This window comes from Hyperolius riggenbachi, chromosome 6, assembly GCF_040937935.1.
Source record: "Hyperolius riggenbachi isolate aHypRig1 chromosome 6, aHypRig1.pri, whole genome shotgun sequence".
In the NCBI taxonomy this organism is placed as follows: domain Eukaryota; kingdom Metazoa; phylum Chordata; class Amphibia; order Anura; family Hyperoliidae; genus Hyperolius; species Hyperolius riggenbachi.
This window is the reverse complement of record NC_090651.1, coordinates 274436485-274451515: the sequence shown is the minus strand read 5'-3', so window position 1 is coordinate 274451515 and position 15031 is coordinate 274436485. Positions and strand designations below refer to the sequence as shown.

The 15031-nt window shown below is 43.2% G+C and overlaps 2 protein-coding genes across 3 annotated transcripts in view; one reads left to right on the top strand and one right to left on the bottom strand.

Annotated features, from left to right (window-relative positions):
* The window catches only part of PCSK7 (proprotein convertase subtilisin/kexin type 7), a 66631-nt gene extending 65756 nt beyond the window's left edge, over positions 1 to 875 (bottom strand). The window contains exon 1 of the mRNA XM_068240898.1: positions 634 to 875. The gene's annotated coding sequence lies outside the window, so the exon portion shown is untranslated. The remainder of the gene's footprint in view (positions 1 to 633) is intronic.
* Positions 700 to 15031, top strand: part of RNF214 (ring finger protein 214) — a 61353-nt gene continuing 47021 nt past the window's right edge. The window contains exons 1-4 of one of the 2 annotated variants that reach the window (XM_068240899.1): positions 700 to 806; positions 9918 to 10060; positions 12093 to 12149; positions 12228 to 12368. In XM_068240899.1, the coding sequence (XP_068097000.1) occupies positions 9947 to 10060; positions 12093 to 12149; positions 12228 to 12368 (312 nt within the window). In that variant the 5' untranslated portion in view covers positions 700 to 806; positions 9918 to 9946. The remainder of the gene's footprint in view (positions 807 to 9917; positions 10061 to 12092; positions 12150 to 12227; positions 12369 to 15031) is intronic. The other variant, XM_068240900.1, reaches the window with a different exon arrangement.

The window sequence follows — 15031 nt, the reverse complement described above, 5'->3', positions numbered from 1 at the left end:
TTTTTAATTTCACCTAAAAAAGGACTCTAAAGTATGCTGGAGCAATAAGAAGTGAGCATATGGCAACATAAATAATCAAAGGTTATCTTCAGTGAAACCCATTTCTAAAGCTATGCCATGGGAAAAAGCACTGTAACTTATTTTTTACCAATCAACTATCAGTGAAATTCCTCGACTGAGTTGCTACATTGTGATAGACTTCTTGTTGTATTCTAATCAATATAACCTATTGGTTGACATTGGTCAAACACTGGCATTAGGCTACTTTAGGAGAGAAGTGTTTATATTCAGTTCCTTCCAATAAATGCAGGTACACTGGTAAATACAAGGTGAAGTTTTTAAAACCTAGGATGCATCTGAAAAGCTGTACGTAGAGAGTAGTAAAAGCAGCTAGGTACTGCTTGTAGCACTGAAATACAAAGAGGACACTGGAGACATAAAAACACCCAGTCTGCCCCAGCTCTGATCAGTGACAGCAGCTAAGTGGAATAAGGAAATGATCACTAGAACTCTCTGATCTAACAACCCTCATACAGAATTGACGCACATATAATATATAATATCTGTATGTGATCAGCTGATCACTCTGTCTGGGCTCCAGCTCCGGACAAAGTCTCACCTGTAAGCACTTACCTGAAACCCCCTGCTGCTTCCTTGCCTAACACTTCCGCATTGACGTCATCGCTTATGCTAACTATGCGCAACTTCCGGGGAGCGGCCGAGTGGAACGCACAGAGCGGAAATAAGCTGCAGGGCACAAAGTGGCTGTATCATCAGGAGGCGACTGGCGAGGTGTAGATAAGTTTGTACGTAATGAATAAGTCATAATTTGTCATTATCTGTTGGATATTTGATTGTGGTGCAGAAAGGGGTGTTTATTGTCACTGTTAGGATAAAATGTATTTGGACAGCAATGTATGAGGGTGTATCGCAGAGCATCCGCATTTGTACGATAGGGGCATAGAAAAGTAATTACTGTATTTTGTCTGGTAATTGAATAATTGTTTTGCTCATCCCCAATCCAAGTTTAGTCAATTCAAGTTTAGTATAAAGGCATTGCTCCCAACTGTTCCAACAGTTCCAACTGCTCCCTCTTTCAGACAGTCCCTTTTTGGGACACCTGTCCCTCTGTACCTGTTTCCTCATTATTTGTCCCTCTTTCTATGTAAATATATGTATTTATCTACTAAAAATGTGTTTTACTCTAAACTTTATTCCCTTCCTTTAAATTGATATATTATTTAATTTTAAAATGTTAAAATAAAAGAAAATGAAGCAGGATCAAAAGGACCAGTTTGTTTTGATTGATAAAACACATTTTTCTTATGAAATCTTTATCGTATGCGTGACTGGGGTGTGATTAGGGGTGTGGCAGGGGTGGGGCTTAAGTGTCCCTCTTTCTCATCTCAAAAAAGTTGGGAGGTATGTAAAGGTGGATTGAAGAAGGAATAGCAGACCACTGGCTTTGGAAACTTACATGTCTTTGCTCATGAATTCTTATAGGAAATTTTCGAGGGAAAAAAAAATCTACTTACCTGGGGCTTACTCCAACCCTTGGAAAGCTATGTGTCTCTTGCCGCAGCTCTGGTGTCTCCAAATATCACCAGGTCCACATCTTCTGCGCCAGCTCGTGGCTGCGCAGGACACTCCAAGCCATGTGACCTCGAGAGGTGCGGTCACGCGTTCGTGCAGGCGCAGCAGACATCTGTAACAGAGGGTATCCTGAGACACCGGAGCTGCGGCAAGGCACACGTAGCCTTCTAGAGGCTGGAGGAAGCCCCAGATAAGTAGATCTGTTTTTGTTTTGTTTTTTTACCTCGAACCTTCCCTTTAAAGGCATGTCCGATTGGATGTGAGGCATGCAACCATTTACGTCTGAACGCTTCCAATGTCTCTATTGCGGTCAGCAGACAACACCATTGTGCAGGACACGATCATTCCTGGACACGTCATATGTAGCGTGCTATGTCCAATACAACACAGACGCTGGGAACAAGGGTTCTGTGTCGTGGGGTTTGACAGTGCTTGCGTTGTCAACATACATGGCAGGTATGAAATGAAATGTGACCAAACCCGAGGGCCCATTAACACTTGCCATTGCAAACTGCCTAGTGATTGTGACTTTGTGGCGATTGTGCTGCATGCAGCGTGTGTGCAGTTTCCGCACATCTCAAGTGCTGCAGTGTGAATGATCCCATACATAGATATGTTGTACACAGCACTTTGGTGATCTCCAGCAATCAGCAAAACATTGTAATGCTGCAGAAAAGCGCCCCAGTGTGAACAGGCCCTAAGGGCTGGTTCACAGTACCGGCACCTTTCTAGGCACCAGTAATTTCTTTTTAATGTAATGCAATGTGTGTGTTCTCACTTGAGTGATGTGATTTTTTTTTTTTATCCCCCATAGCATACCCTGTGACTACAAAATAACGGAAAATTGTATACTCACCTAACGATAATTTTCCTTTCCATGTGCATCCATAGCAGCATACATATGGGTTAAGCCCCACCCCTACCAATTAACAGGACCTTAGCTATAAAAGAAAGTGACCCCTAGCGAGCAGCATTCTCATTGACTAGCCAAACCGGAGAACAGCAAAAAGTCAACAAAAGGAAAGGGAGGGAAATCCCTATGCTTCCATGGTTGCACATGGAAAGGAAAATTACCGTTAGTTGAGTATACCATTTTCCGTTTTCCATATGCCTCCATGGCAGCATACATATGGGATTTAACTAGCAGAAAAAGGTAAGGGTGGGACAAGACTTGCTGACCAAAAATCATTTCAATTAAGGCTTTAACAGATTCAGAAATAACTTTCTTTCTAAATTAAACTGAAGCGGAGGCAGCTGGATTGACTCTGAAATGGGCATTGAAAGTATGGACAGAGGACCAGTTGGCAGCATGCTGAATCTTTGCCCGGATAGCGAAGGTGGCACAGGGACAGCTGTGCTCTGAGAAGAGCGCACTGTGATGCCACCCAGAGGGACAAGGTCAAAAAATTCTGATAATAGGCTAGCCTTAATAAGAGGCTTTGTTGATTCATTTGAGCTATGAAGAGATCTTGTGAGTTTGATGTTAGCTGGCTCTTTCTCAGACCTGATGGAATTATGAAGAGCTGTTCTGATTTCCTGAAGCTCCCTTGTTACATTCACATAGGCTCCTAGTGTCCTTGCAACATCTAGAACATGCAGATCAGAGGAATTTGTATCCATAAAAGATGGCACTGTCCGATCCGGATTAAAGGGAAGCCCGGAAGTGAAGTGCTGTAGTGGTTTCAAACTACTGAGTAGAATGTCAAGAATGAGCCCCTAGATCCTGGAGCTCAGAAACTCTTCTGTCTGAAGAGATGGCGACTAGAGGCATGGTTCTTAAGGTTTAATCTCCTGCAGTCTTCCACTGGGTCAAAAAGAGGTTTTGCTAGGTAATTGAGAACCTGCGCAGTTCCCACTTTGGAAAAAGGTTGCAATTTGGATGCTTGTTTTTGGTGGCAGCCTTCATAAATTGCACTATTAGAGGGTGAGAGACCCAGCAGTGATCCGTCAAAGCAGAGATAACAGAAACCTGCACTTTGAGAGTGCGAGCCAATTGTTTTTCTAGGCCAATCTGGAGGAAGCTAAGAATATGTTGTGTTGATGGAGCCATTGGATCAAAATTATTTACCAGAGCAATTGAGAAAAAATATTTTCCAGTTTGTGGTAGTTTTCCCTGCTTTTAGCAGTGTTTATCAATGATTCTGAGTTTCCCAGTTCTCTAAGCTTCCTTTATTATTATTATTATTATTATTATTTAGTGTGTATGTATATATATATATATATATATATATATATATATATATATATATATATATATATATATATATATATATATATATTTATTGTCTTGTCACTAACTGTCCCTCAAAGGAGCTCACAATCTAGTCCCTACCATTGCCATATGTCTATATTATGTAGTGTAAGTACTGTAGTCTAGGGCCAATTTTTAGGGGGAGCCAATTAACTTATCCGTATGTTTTTGGAATGTGGGAGGAAACCGGAGTGCCCGGAGGAAACCCACACAGATACGGAGAGAACATACAAACTCTTTGCAGATAGTGCCCTGGCTGGGATTCGAACCGGGGACCCAGCGCTGCAAGGCGAGAGCGCTAACCACTACGCCACCGAGGCGAGAGCGGTAACCACTACGCCACCGTGCTTCCTCCCACAATCCTTAAGCCATTACATTAAGGGATTGAGGAGACGGATGATAAATTGAGTCCTGGGACAAGGGGTTTGGTTTTGACTGGAAGAGGAATAGGATGGTTCCAACTTCAGGCTCCAAATTAGAGGGACTGATGGCTGCCATGGCCAAAATGGACCCACTTCCAGGAGTACCACTTGTTCTAGGAGGAGTCTCCTCAGAATTTTGAAGATAAGTGGAGTTGGAGGAAAAAATCAGAGACCGTTCAGAAATTTCAGGTGTTGCCAGAGCACCCTGAGCTCTTCAATGTGGGGGCAAATCTCCTTGAGCTGGCATTTAGTTGATGTAGGTTGCCATCAGGTCCACCTACCCAATGGTCACAGATCACTCTGGATATCTTTTATTGAGTGGCCACAAGCTATTGCCTCCGTCCCCTTGATTGAGAAAATCTGCCACAGAGTTCTGAGGCCCTATGAGATAAACTGCCATGATGCTGCAGAGATTGCTCTCTGGAATGGAGATAATATTGCTGACCTCTAACATGAGGAACAGACTCCTTGTGTCCCTCTGCTACCTGATATCAAAGACTGACGTCTCATCCCAGTGATGGCTAAAGGTCTGAAGCACCATATAAGCCACCCTGTGTTTGAGTATATTTGCAGGGACCGAGCAGCTTTGTTGTGACTATTTTACCTAGGCTAATATGACCTGTAGACATGTCAAACCATGGTTCATCTTTACGAGTTATGGGTGAATGATTGGTTAATAGTTGTTCAGCTTGTGTTTAACCACCACCGCAGACAGTCTCTCATTGTGGGAGTGAGAAGGATGGTCTGAGAGTAACTCTGGTGGTTTCATTGATGGAGAAACCCTAGTTGCAATGGGCAGATGTACCAGTGAACCCATTTTACCATCTGGATTGTAGATGACGAAGTGCCCAGGAGGTGTATTCAACACCTTGATTAATGAATGTAGTATGATAATCAGCACTCGCGACCTTATGACAGCAATTTTCTCCTCTGGTTACTGCATTGGATATAGATTTGAATCTTGCTCCCGGAAAGATTAGGTCCTCAGGAGTGAGGTGGCTTTCCTCCTTGTTTGTTAACCAGCCAAAGACAGACAGTGTTTGAAGAAGAATCTGTTGCTAACACAGTAGAGCCTTGGGATCCGAGGCTAGCAACAAAAGATTGTCTAAATAGTGATAAAGTCCTAACTTTGCTTTCTCAACTGAGCCACCGGACACACTAGTACCAAAAAAGGTTGTCATGGCTGTGATGATGTCAAGAAGGAGGATGGTTACTGGAGAAGAATGTTACCAACTGCATGGTGGAAAGAAGTTTGAAATAATGAATGTATCTGCCAAGTCTATTGAATATATCCAGTTCTATAAGGGAATGGCTAGTCCATTCATTTGTTGTAACTCCATCTTGAATGTTTTCAGAAAGATGAAGATTTAGGAATTTCAGATCCAGTACTGAACGCAGATCACCTGACTTCTTTACAATGAAGAGAGGAGAGTAGACTTCCTGAAAGCGCTACTCTTCTGGAACCAACATAACAGCCATTTTCTGCAATGAGTCATGAATGTAAAAGAGCAGGTCTCTGTAAAGACAAAGTGACTGAGTGGTGGAGTGAACTTGCACATCCAAGAAAAACCAAACCACTCTGTATCTGTGACCCACTCGACCATTATTGGTTTTGTCCAGATAATATGGAACTGCTGAAGTCTTGCAGCTACTATCTGGACTTCAGAATTGTCAATAGGACTCTGCGCTGACTGCTTTGTGAGCTTAAGGAGATTAGCATGTGAAGTTTGCCAATTCCTATGGTCTGGTCTTTCCTTCCGCAATGTCTTCTCTCCTTTGGTATAATACCAGCCTTGCCCTGGTGACTGTTGGTTGCCAAATCCAACTTGTTACTAAAAAGATTTCTTCCATCACACAGAATTTTAAACGCATTTTGTTGGAAGCTGGGATCAGCAGACTAGATTTTTTCTTTTTTAACAGGCTCAATTTACTGTCATGGCAAAAAGCCTGGCATGTTAAGTGGACTGGACAAAATCTATAGACGCTTCCCTAATAAACTTAGAGACATTATGAAAGTTCTCTAAGCTGCCAGGATAGAATCAGAATCCTTGTCCACTTCCGTGGCAACTGAAGATAGAGCCAGGGCTGGTTTACATGCCCTCCAGTAGTGGTATACACCAGCTTTAAATCTATATCAAGTTTATGGTCTAGGTCTAGGACATCTTAAAAAGTAATCAAGACTTTAAACCTTACATGGCATGCAAGTCACATGACTGACATGTCCACCATGGAAGCGAATCCTAGGACTGGAGAATTTTCTTGAAGAAAAAGGATGATGTTTGGAAAGTCTGTTTTTCCAGGAAGGACTTTCTCATTACCTTTTCCCATTCATCGTTATTTGTTTGATCTCTTTCAAGACAGGAAAGGAGAATGATAATTATTTCAGATTTTTCTTTTAGCCTGGAGAAGGGTTTCCTCTTCCCAGTGAATGGCTTCACAGATGGTTTGGATAAAGGAGAAATAGAAACCAAATATCTGTATGCTCACTCTCACTGGATTCATGCTAAACCATAGATGATTGAGGATATTCAGCATCTTCATTGATTTGCTGGGATGATGCTTGGGGACCAAAGAGCCTACATAGGAGTCTATTGATTCCTGGACAACCTGCTCTATCATCTTGGATGTGTGCATCTGATGGAACTCTGGCTCTTTTCCAATCTGGTGGAAACAGATCTACTTTACTGATTTCCCTGGCATGGTTCTGTCGCCACAAGCCCAGCAATCTGGGGGGCTTTGGTGCCTTTAACTGGGACCTTATCCTCCAGTTCCCAGGCAGATTATTTACCTGCTCCTTGAGCAGGATCCTGACTGATGACATAAAGATCTAAAGCAGGATCTCAAATGATGACATAAAAAACTAATGTCCTAGAACTGTGGTGGGAACTTGCCCTCCTTTGTTCTCTTCTTCCTGGGCTTGTACTGTATATAAAAAAAGTACAGCCCACTTATGGAAGGTGTGCGCTCTTTTTTGTAGAAAAGCGGGGTCACTTACCTGTATGACTCTTACCTATTGACCTTAGAATTATCTGTTTCTGGCACAGTGTGATCCAGAATGCAGTCCAACGGACCGCAAGAGATGAAATAAGTAAGATAAGAGGTACATGAAACGCAGTAGAAGAATAAGAAATCAGATAATACTTTCATGCAAGGAATGCTATGTCATTTATATTGCACATAGTACACAATACTGTTCATATAACTGTTTATAATTAGAATGGCAGATGATAAAATATAGTACATAGTGCTACCAAGATACTTGGAATAACTTACCTCCTCCTGCAGCTTGAGAAGCATTACATCATTACATCAGCAAATAACAGTGCCTTTACCTTTAAGGCAGAGAGGAGGTAGTGTTGCAGCCAGCAGAGTCCTGTGTGTATCCAGCCTGCTTGTGAGGAGGGTAGGAGAGCTCAGCTGTGATCTCTGCTGTGTCCAGAGCAGGGATTGGAGAGCAGTCACTGCAAGCACTTCCTGGTCTGATGGCTGTGCGTTCCAAGCTGGAGTGCACGCTAAGCCATGTGCTTCAGAGCCTTTCAGTGTGAGACAGGGGAAGCAGGGAGACGCTGCAGGACCTGGAGAGGCTGAAGTATGCCTCACTTAATGGAGCCTGAGCAGTCAGCAGACAGAGGAAGAGAAACAGGTGAGAGGGATTACACTGAACACACCAGGAGAGGCTGAACTATGCACCACTAACCTGTGCAACTGCAGACAGCAGACAGGAAGAAAAAAAGGTGAGAAGGATCACACTGTGCTCTGCAATCGTATTTAAGTCATGCAGAGCAGCCATAAAGGGGGGAAAAGATCATTTAGATCAAGCTCCCACCATCACCCCAGATATAAGGTTCCTGAATAATTTGACATTTAGTCATGACAACAGGGCTGCGACCAGGAGAGGCTGAACCTGGCCGGAACGCCGCAGGAATGTCGGCGAGGTAAGAGTAAAATAAAAATAAATAGCGATGAAACACTAAGGAACCTGTTCGGAGGTGAGGACAAAAATGAGAAAGCTGCTCGCTTGGGGTCACTTTCTTTTATAGCTAAGGTCCTGTTAATTGGTAGCGGTGGGGCTTTAACCCATATGTATGCTGCCATGGAAGCATGTGGAAACTAGGAGTTAAATTGAGCAGCATAGCTCAGGGAGGCAGCACAGGGTTTGTGAGGGTTTTAGAAATCAGTTGGCATGCACAGACACAGAGCTTGCAGGGAAGTTGTGTTATGTTGCAGCACGTCACCTGAATACTCTTACTGAATATGGTGTAGTTACAGCCCTGCAGGAAATGACAACCTTTTGTAACGAGTCCCTGTAGAAGAGTTATTGGAATATCTCATATTTGAGAGCCAAGCAGTTCAGCACAAGTTTACTGCAGGCTCTGCATCTGTGTATCTATGGGTGGCAACTACAGTATACATTTATGGCTAAAAAGGTTTTATTCATTTTACATCATATGTGACTGCATATATCCACATATATCTGTGGGAGACATCTCAGTGGATCACATTCAGTCGCAGGAGTTGGTCCTTCAGGTATTATACATTTTGCAACCATGCCCCTCTTCACTCTTTCTACATCACCGCCTGTACAGTAATATACAATGGGGGAGTTGAGGTCCACTGGAGTTTACAAGAGTTTTCATAAATGGAGCCTCAGATCTGTATGTAATGTTGGGAATACACGGGTCGATTCTGGCGCTCGATTCTGCGCCCGTTTGCTTTGCCCTCTCGATTCTCTTGTCTTCCGCTCGCTTTTCTTATCTTTTTTTTTTCAATTCACTTCAATGAGAAATCGAGCGGCAAAACGATCGAACGGTGATCAGACATGTCGGAAATGATCTATCTAACCATCTTATCAGCTCAGAATCGAGCCGTGTATTCCCAACATAAGCCTGCTTTGATTACATTTTTTTGATGTGACTTTAACCACTTCGGTACCAGCAGCCTCTGCCCCCTTAAGGACCAGAGGCTGCTAGTACGCTAAAACGCCGCATACCAACGAATCGCCGCAATAATCGTTACTCCCGCCGGTCACGCCACTCTGTCCCCGCCGCAGGCTGCTCTCTCTGCCGTCTCTATGACGACAGAGCGCTGTGCGCCGGTCAGGAGCCGCTTTCATTGGCTCCTGACCCTGTCACTCAATGTAAGCCAATGGGATTGGCTTACAGTAATGACAGGGCCAGGAGCCAATGAAAAACGGCTCCTGTCTGGCTCGCAGTGCTCTGCCGTCATAGAGACGGCGGGGACAGAGCAGGGGGGGGGGGGGAAAGGGCGGGGGCACACGGTGAATAGAGTTTATGTCCAGTCAGAACTGCAGTGCCCCCTGTCTGACGTAGAATTGTACCGCGTCGGTCCCTAATTGGTTAAGATCTATTGTTTCCCTATATCATATTTTTGTCTGCCCAAGGCCATGTATACGACAGTGGGTTCAGAGCAGCAATCCAGTTTTATATTTTAAAATGCTTGTTCCTGATTTAACTTAGAATTCCCTGAAGCTAATAGATCAGTATTTGGCAGTACTGGCATTTAGTGAAAGGGGATAACAATGGCATATTCCTCTTCCTTAAGCATTCCTTTAACAAGCATAAGTATGTTTGGGGAGAGGACATAAAGCATGTGAACTTTAGATCTATAAATATGTTTATTTGTGACTGCAGAAATAGAGGATCTCTCCAGAGGCATTGAAATGATAGAAAGCCGCAGCCCAGCAGAAGGAGAAGCTGGAGCCCAGCAGGATACTGAGGGAATGGCAACGCAGAATGGTGAAAGTCATGCGGAGCATAAGTGTGTCTCTGTGCAGGTGAGCAGCAGCACATCAACACTGGGTTAAAGGTAAATTAACCTTAGGATCATTGATTAATGCATTAACAATGTATAAAAAGCTGTGGGCGCTAGTCTAGTTTAGGGCACCCAGCAGGAAACCTCAAAGGGAGCAGTCCTCCAATCACAGCACCATCCTACAGCACAAAGCGTTGTGATTGGGCAAAATGTGTGGGGGTAGCCTATCTGACACCTAGCAGTCTGAGATGCCCAATCACGTTAGCTGATTTTTCCCTACGGGTTTTCCTCACGGGTCCCCTAAAGTAGTCTAGCGACGAGCTGTGTTTCGTGTTGCTGCATTAGTTGCTCTGATTTTACACAATTCATATTATAGTCTGCGTCTTCTGTTTCCATGTCTAGTTTGTGTGGGGTTTTCTGTTTGTGGTTTTTTTTTTTTTTAGTTATTTAGCACTGCCTCATGAAGGACCGAGTCACAGCGTGTCAAATAATTGTAGAAACTAAAAAAAAGTACATGATAAAATGTTCCCGTCCCTTCTACTACCTTTAGTTACAAAGATATGAGGTGTCTGAAATTCTGAAATCAAAGTCTAGGTAAAGTGAACTGCTGAGTCCCAAGACCACCCTTTCCTTTCAGTTCCACTTTAAAGTGAGCCCGTTAACATAGGTCTTTTCTTAACAATACCAGTTGCCTGGCTGTCCTGTTGATCTTCTGGATTTAGTAGTGTCTGAGTCACAACCCTGAAACAAGCATGTAGCTGATCCAGACAGACTTGGACCAGAGCACCTGATCTGCCCACCTATTCAGGGTCTATGGCTAAAAGTATAGAGACACTGGCTCGGGGGACAGCCAGGGAACTTGCATTGTTTAAAAGGAAAAAATATAATAGCCTCCATATCCCTCTCTTTAAAGAAAACCTGCGATAAAAAAATAAATAAAAGTTAGATACTTACCTCTGTAGTGGGAAGCCTCTGGATGATCTAGAGCATAGGTTCTCAACGTGTGGTACGCGTACCCCAGGGGGTACTTCTGATGGTCCCAGGGGGTATTCGAGCTTGATATATTTAACCAAGAATAACAAATTTAGAAATTTAGAAAATAATAAATCTTATACAACACCAAATGAGTGCTTTAGCTAGTTAAAGGCAATAGTAAATGCTTGACAATTGTTTAAATATATATTAGTCAAGGGGTACTTGTGATAATGTTTACTATGCTAGGGGGTACTTGGTGAGTACTGGGTTTTAGAAGGGGTACATATTAATAAAATGAGAAACACTGATCTAGAGGCTTCCCAGGTCCCCCTAAACACCACTGCTGGCTGACCATGCTCCTGTCCATGCAGGACTGTACTATGCATGTGCCAGTATGGTCCACACCTGCACAGTAGCACATAGCTGCTCGTGCACAGAGGAGAAGGCCGTACACAAGTGACTTTGTGTTGCTGTACAGGCGGGGACAGTTCTTGTGCATACGCAGTATGGGCTTGTTCACGTTACAAGAGCTTTTCTAAGCGCTTGTGGTTTTAAAAAGCTCTTGCTAATGTAATGCTTTGGGTGTGATCCCACTTGAGTGATGTGATTTTATAAAAATCCCCCATAGCATTGCATGAGCAAGAGCTTTTAAAATTTCTGGCATTTAAAAAGCTCTCGTAGCTCTCGTAGTGTGAATCAGCCCTATGTCTGTGGACTGGCTCACGACCACAAGAACATATTCGACAAGCTATTTTCAAATATGTTCAGTGGGTCTCAGCGGTGGATGAGTGGGGTTACGGTGGATGGAGTGAGCCCCTGGGATATCTAGAGGCTTCCCTACACTGAGGTAAACATCTAACTTTTTTTTTTTTTGTTACTTTCAGATACTCTTTAACCAGCAAATCCAGGTCTCCTGCCATTGGTATTGTTAAATCTTCCCTTGAGTGTACTGACCAAATACATTTTAAGAAATATTTCAGATAAAAAAAACAAAACATTTCTGTACATATGCAAAGTCTTGCTTTTGAAGATACGGTTAGTTACATTTTGTATTTCCTGTATTTTTAATCTATTCTCAGACAGAATACAGAAAACAGGATGCGCAAACCATCACAGATGACACAGAGGTAGCCCTGGTAAGTGCGCAGCATTCCTGTGTACATTTGTTTTATGTTGCTGTGCAGCGTTGTTGCTCAGTGTTAATGTCTTTACAGAAGCAGCTTATCAGTCGCAGAGAGCAACTCAAGGATAGTTATCAGGAGGTGCTGGACAGACAGACCCAAGCAGAGAAACAACTCCAAGTCCAGATCAAGCAGCTAAAGCAGAAGAGAGACGAGGAACTGCACAAGCACAAGGTGTGGACTTATGTCACAGTTTTACATAAGCATAGTAGCTCACCCGAGGTTATGATGTTCTCACACTATTTCACAGAACAGTGGTCTGTTATCAACATGATGATAAAGCATTTAGTATTCACTAAGCAATTTACCTCAGGCAAACCTTAAAATAAGGATTCTCTCCTTAAAGGGAACCTAAAGCGAGTAAAATGGTTTAAAATAAACACATGACGTAGCTGCAAATGAATATTACATACTTACCTCACCGTCAGTTCCTCTCAGAAGCTCACCATTTTCTTCTTACAGTGATGCCTTCCAGTTCTGACAATATTTTGTCAGAACTGAAATATACCAGTTGCTGTCAGTTATATATCAGCAGCTGTCAGTTACAACTGAATGTGCAAGGTAATGTCCATGTTTCCCTATGGCTCAAGTGGGTGATATTACAGTTTAACAGTGTGCTGACCAGGAAGCTGTTATGGGGTAATGGCCATTTTTGAAATGGAGGACAGAGAATTCCATTGATCACAGTGGACAAATTGGACGCAGGAGAGGAGAAAGCGATTAAGGAGTAGACTACACAGGAGGTAAGTATGACCTGTGTATGGTTATTTTTACTTTTTATTTTCAGTTCAGGTTTTCTTTAAAGAAACTCAGAGATCAGTCATCCTGCTGTTTTTTACTTACCTTCCAGCCACATAAGCATGGATTTGTCCTTTGCCATCCTACCGCAGTCCTCCGTTCAGCCGCTGTACGCTCAGTCTGACTGAGTGATGTCAGCCGGGGCCTTCTGCGATTGCACACAAGGTCCGCAGCTGACGTCACTGGGCTGCTTACTGGGGAAGATTGTGGCTGAACAGAGGCGCTAAGGAGGACGGCAAGGGACGCATCCATGCTTATGGGGCTGGGGGAAGCCCTGGGTAAGCAAAAAGCTGTTTGCAGCTAGATTTGCTGTGTAAACCATCTAAACTTTAGATAAGATATATATATATATATATATATATATATATATATATATATATATATATATATATATATATATATATATATATATATATATATATATATATATATATATATATATATATATATATATATATATATATATACACACACCACTTATCAAAAAACCCTCTCTTGATCCAGCTTCTCTATCCAATTACCGGCCTGTCTCGCTCCTCCCCTTTGCTTCTAAACTGCTGGAACGTCACATCCATTCAGAATTGTCTGCCTTTCTCTTTACCAACTCCTTACTTGACCCCTTTCAATCTGGATTCCGCACACGCCATTCCACCGAAACTGTCCTCACGAAAGTTGCTAATGACGTCACCTACTGGTAGCTAAATCCAAAGGCCAGTTCTCCATTCTAACACTCCTTGACCTTTCCTCTGCCTTTGACACGGTTGATCATGCTCTGCTTCTGCAGACACTGTCATCTTTAGGAATCAAGGGACAAGCACATTCCTGGATCTCCTCTGATCTCTCTGGACGCTCTTACACTGTGTCCTTCTCTAACACCAATTCCTCCCCACGCCCACTGTCTGTTGGTGTTCCTCAAGGCTCTGTTCTTGGGCCACTTCTTTTCTCAGTCTACACTCATGGCCTGGGACAAATAATTAACTCTTTTGGCTTCCAGTATCACCTCTATGCGGATGACACCCAAATCTATCTCTCAGCTCCTGATCTGTCATCACTACTATCTAAAGTCCCCGACTGTCAACGTGCCGTTTCTGTATTTATGTCCTCCCACTTCCTCAAACTCAACATGAGTAAAACGGAAATTGTGGTTTTTCCACCATCGCTATCTACACCCCCACCAATTGCAACCATAATGGTAGACAACACCCCAATAACCTCAACCACTAAGGCCCGCTGGTTGGGGGTTATATTTGACTCAGAGCTCTTCTTTAAACCTCACATTGCCTCATTAACCACCACCTGCTATTTCCAGCTCAAAAATATATTCCGTATCCGTCCCTTCCTCACACAAGAGGCCACCTAGATGCTTGTACATGCCTTAATCATTTCCCGCCTAGACTACTGCAACACCCTGCTCTGTGGGCTACCACAAAAAAGGCTAGCGCCTCTCCAATCCCTTCTAAATTCAGCGGCCCGCCTCATTCACCTCTCCACACGCTCTTCTGATGCAGCCCCACTGTGCCGTTCTCTCCACTGGTTAACTATTACCCAGAGGATCCAGTTTAAACTTCTGACTCTAACGTACAAAGCCCTCCATGAGTTGTGCCCTCCATACATCTCATCACTAATCTCAAGATATTGTCCCTCCCGCAACCTCCGCTCCTCCCAAGAAATTCTCCTGGCCTCTAAGCTGATCACCTCCTCTCATGCTCGCATCCAGGACTTTACACGAGCATCATCTCTTATCTGGAACTTTCTTCCACAGCCTGTACGTCATGCTCCAAACCTGGACATCTTCAAACGCACTCTTAAAACACACCTTTTCAGACAAGCTTATAACATTCTATAGCCCTTATTTACTTATTTGACACAATGTAATCAGAGGCAAAGGGTCACTGCCTCATCCATCCTCCACCCCCTTACCTAATGTGTCCCCCACTACCCACTAGATTGTAAGCTCGCAAGGGCAGGGTCCTCCTCCTAATGTTTACTGTTTTTGTCACAATATTTGTGCTGCTTGGAACTCTGTTGTACAATTTGTT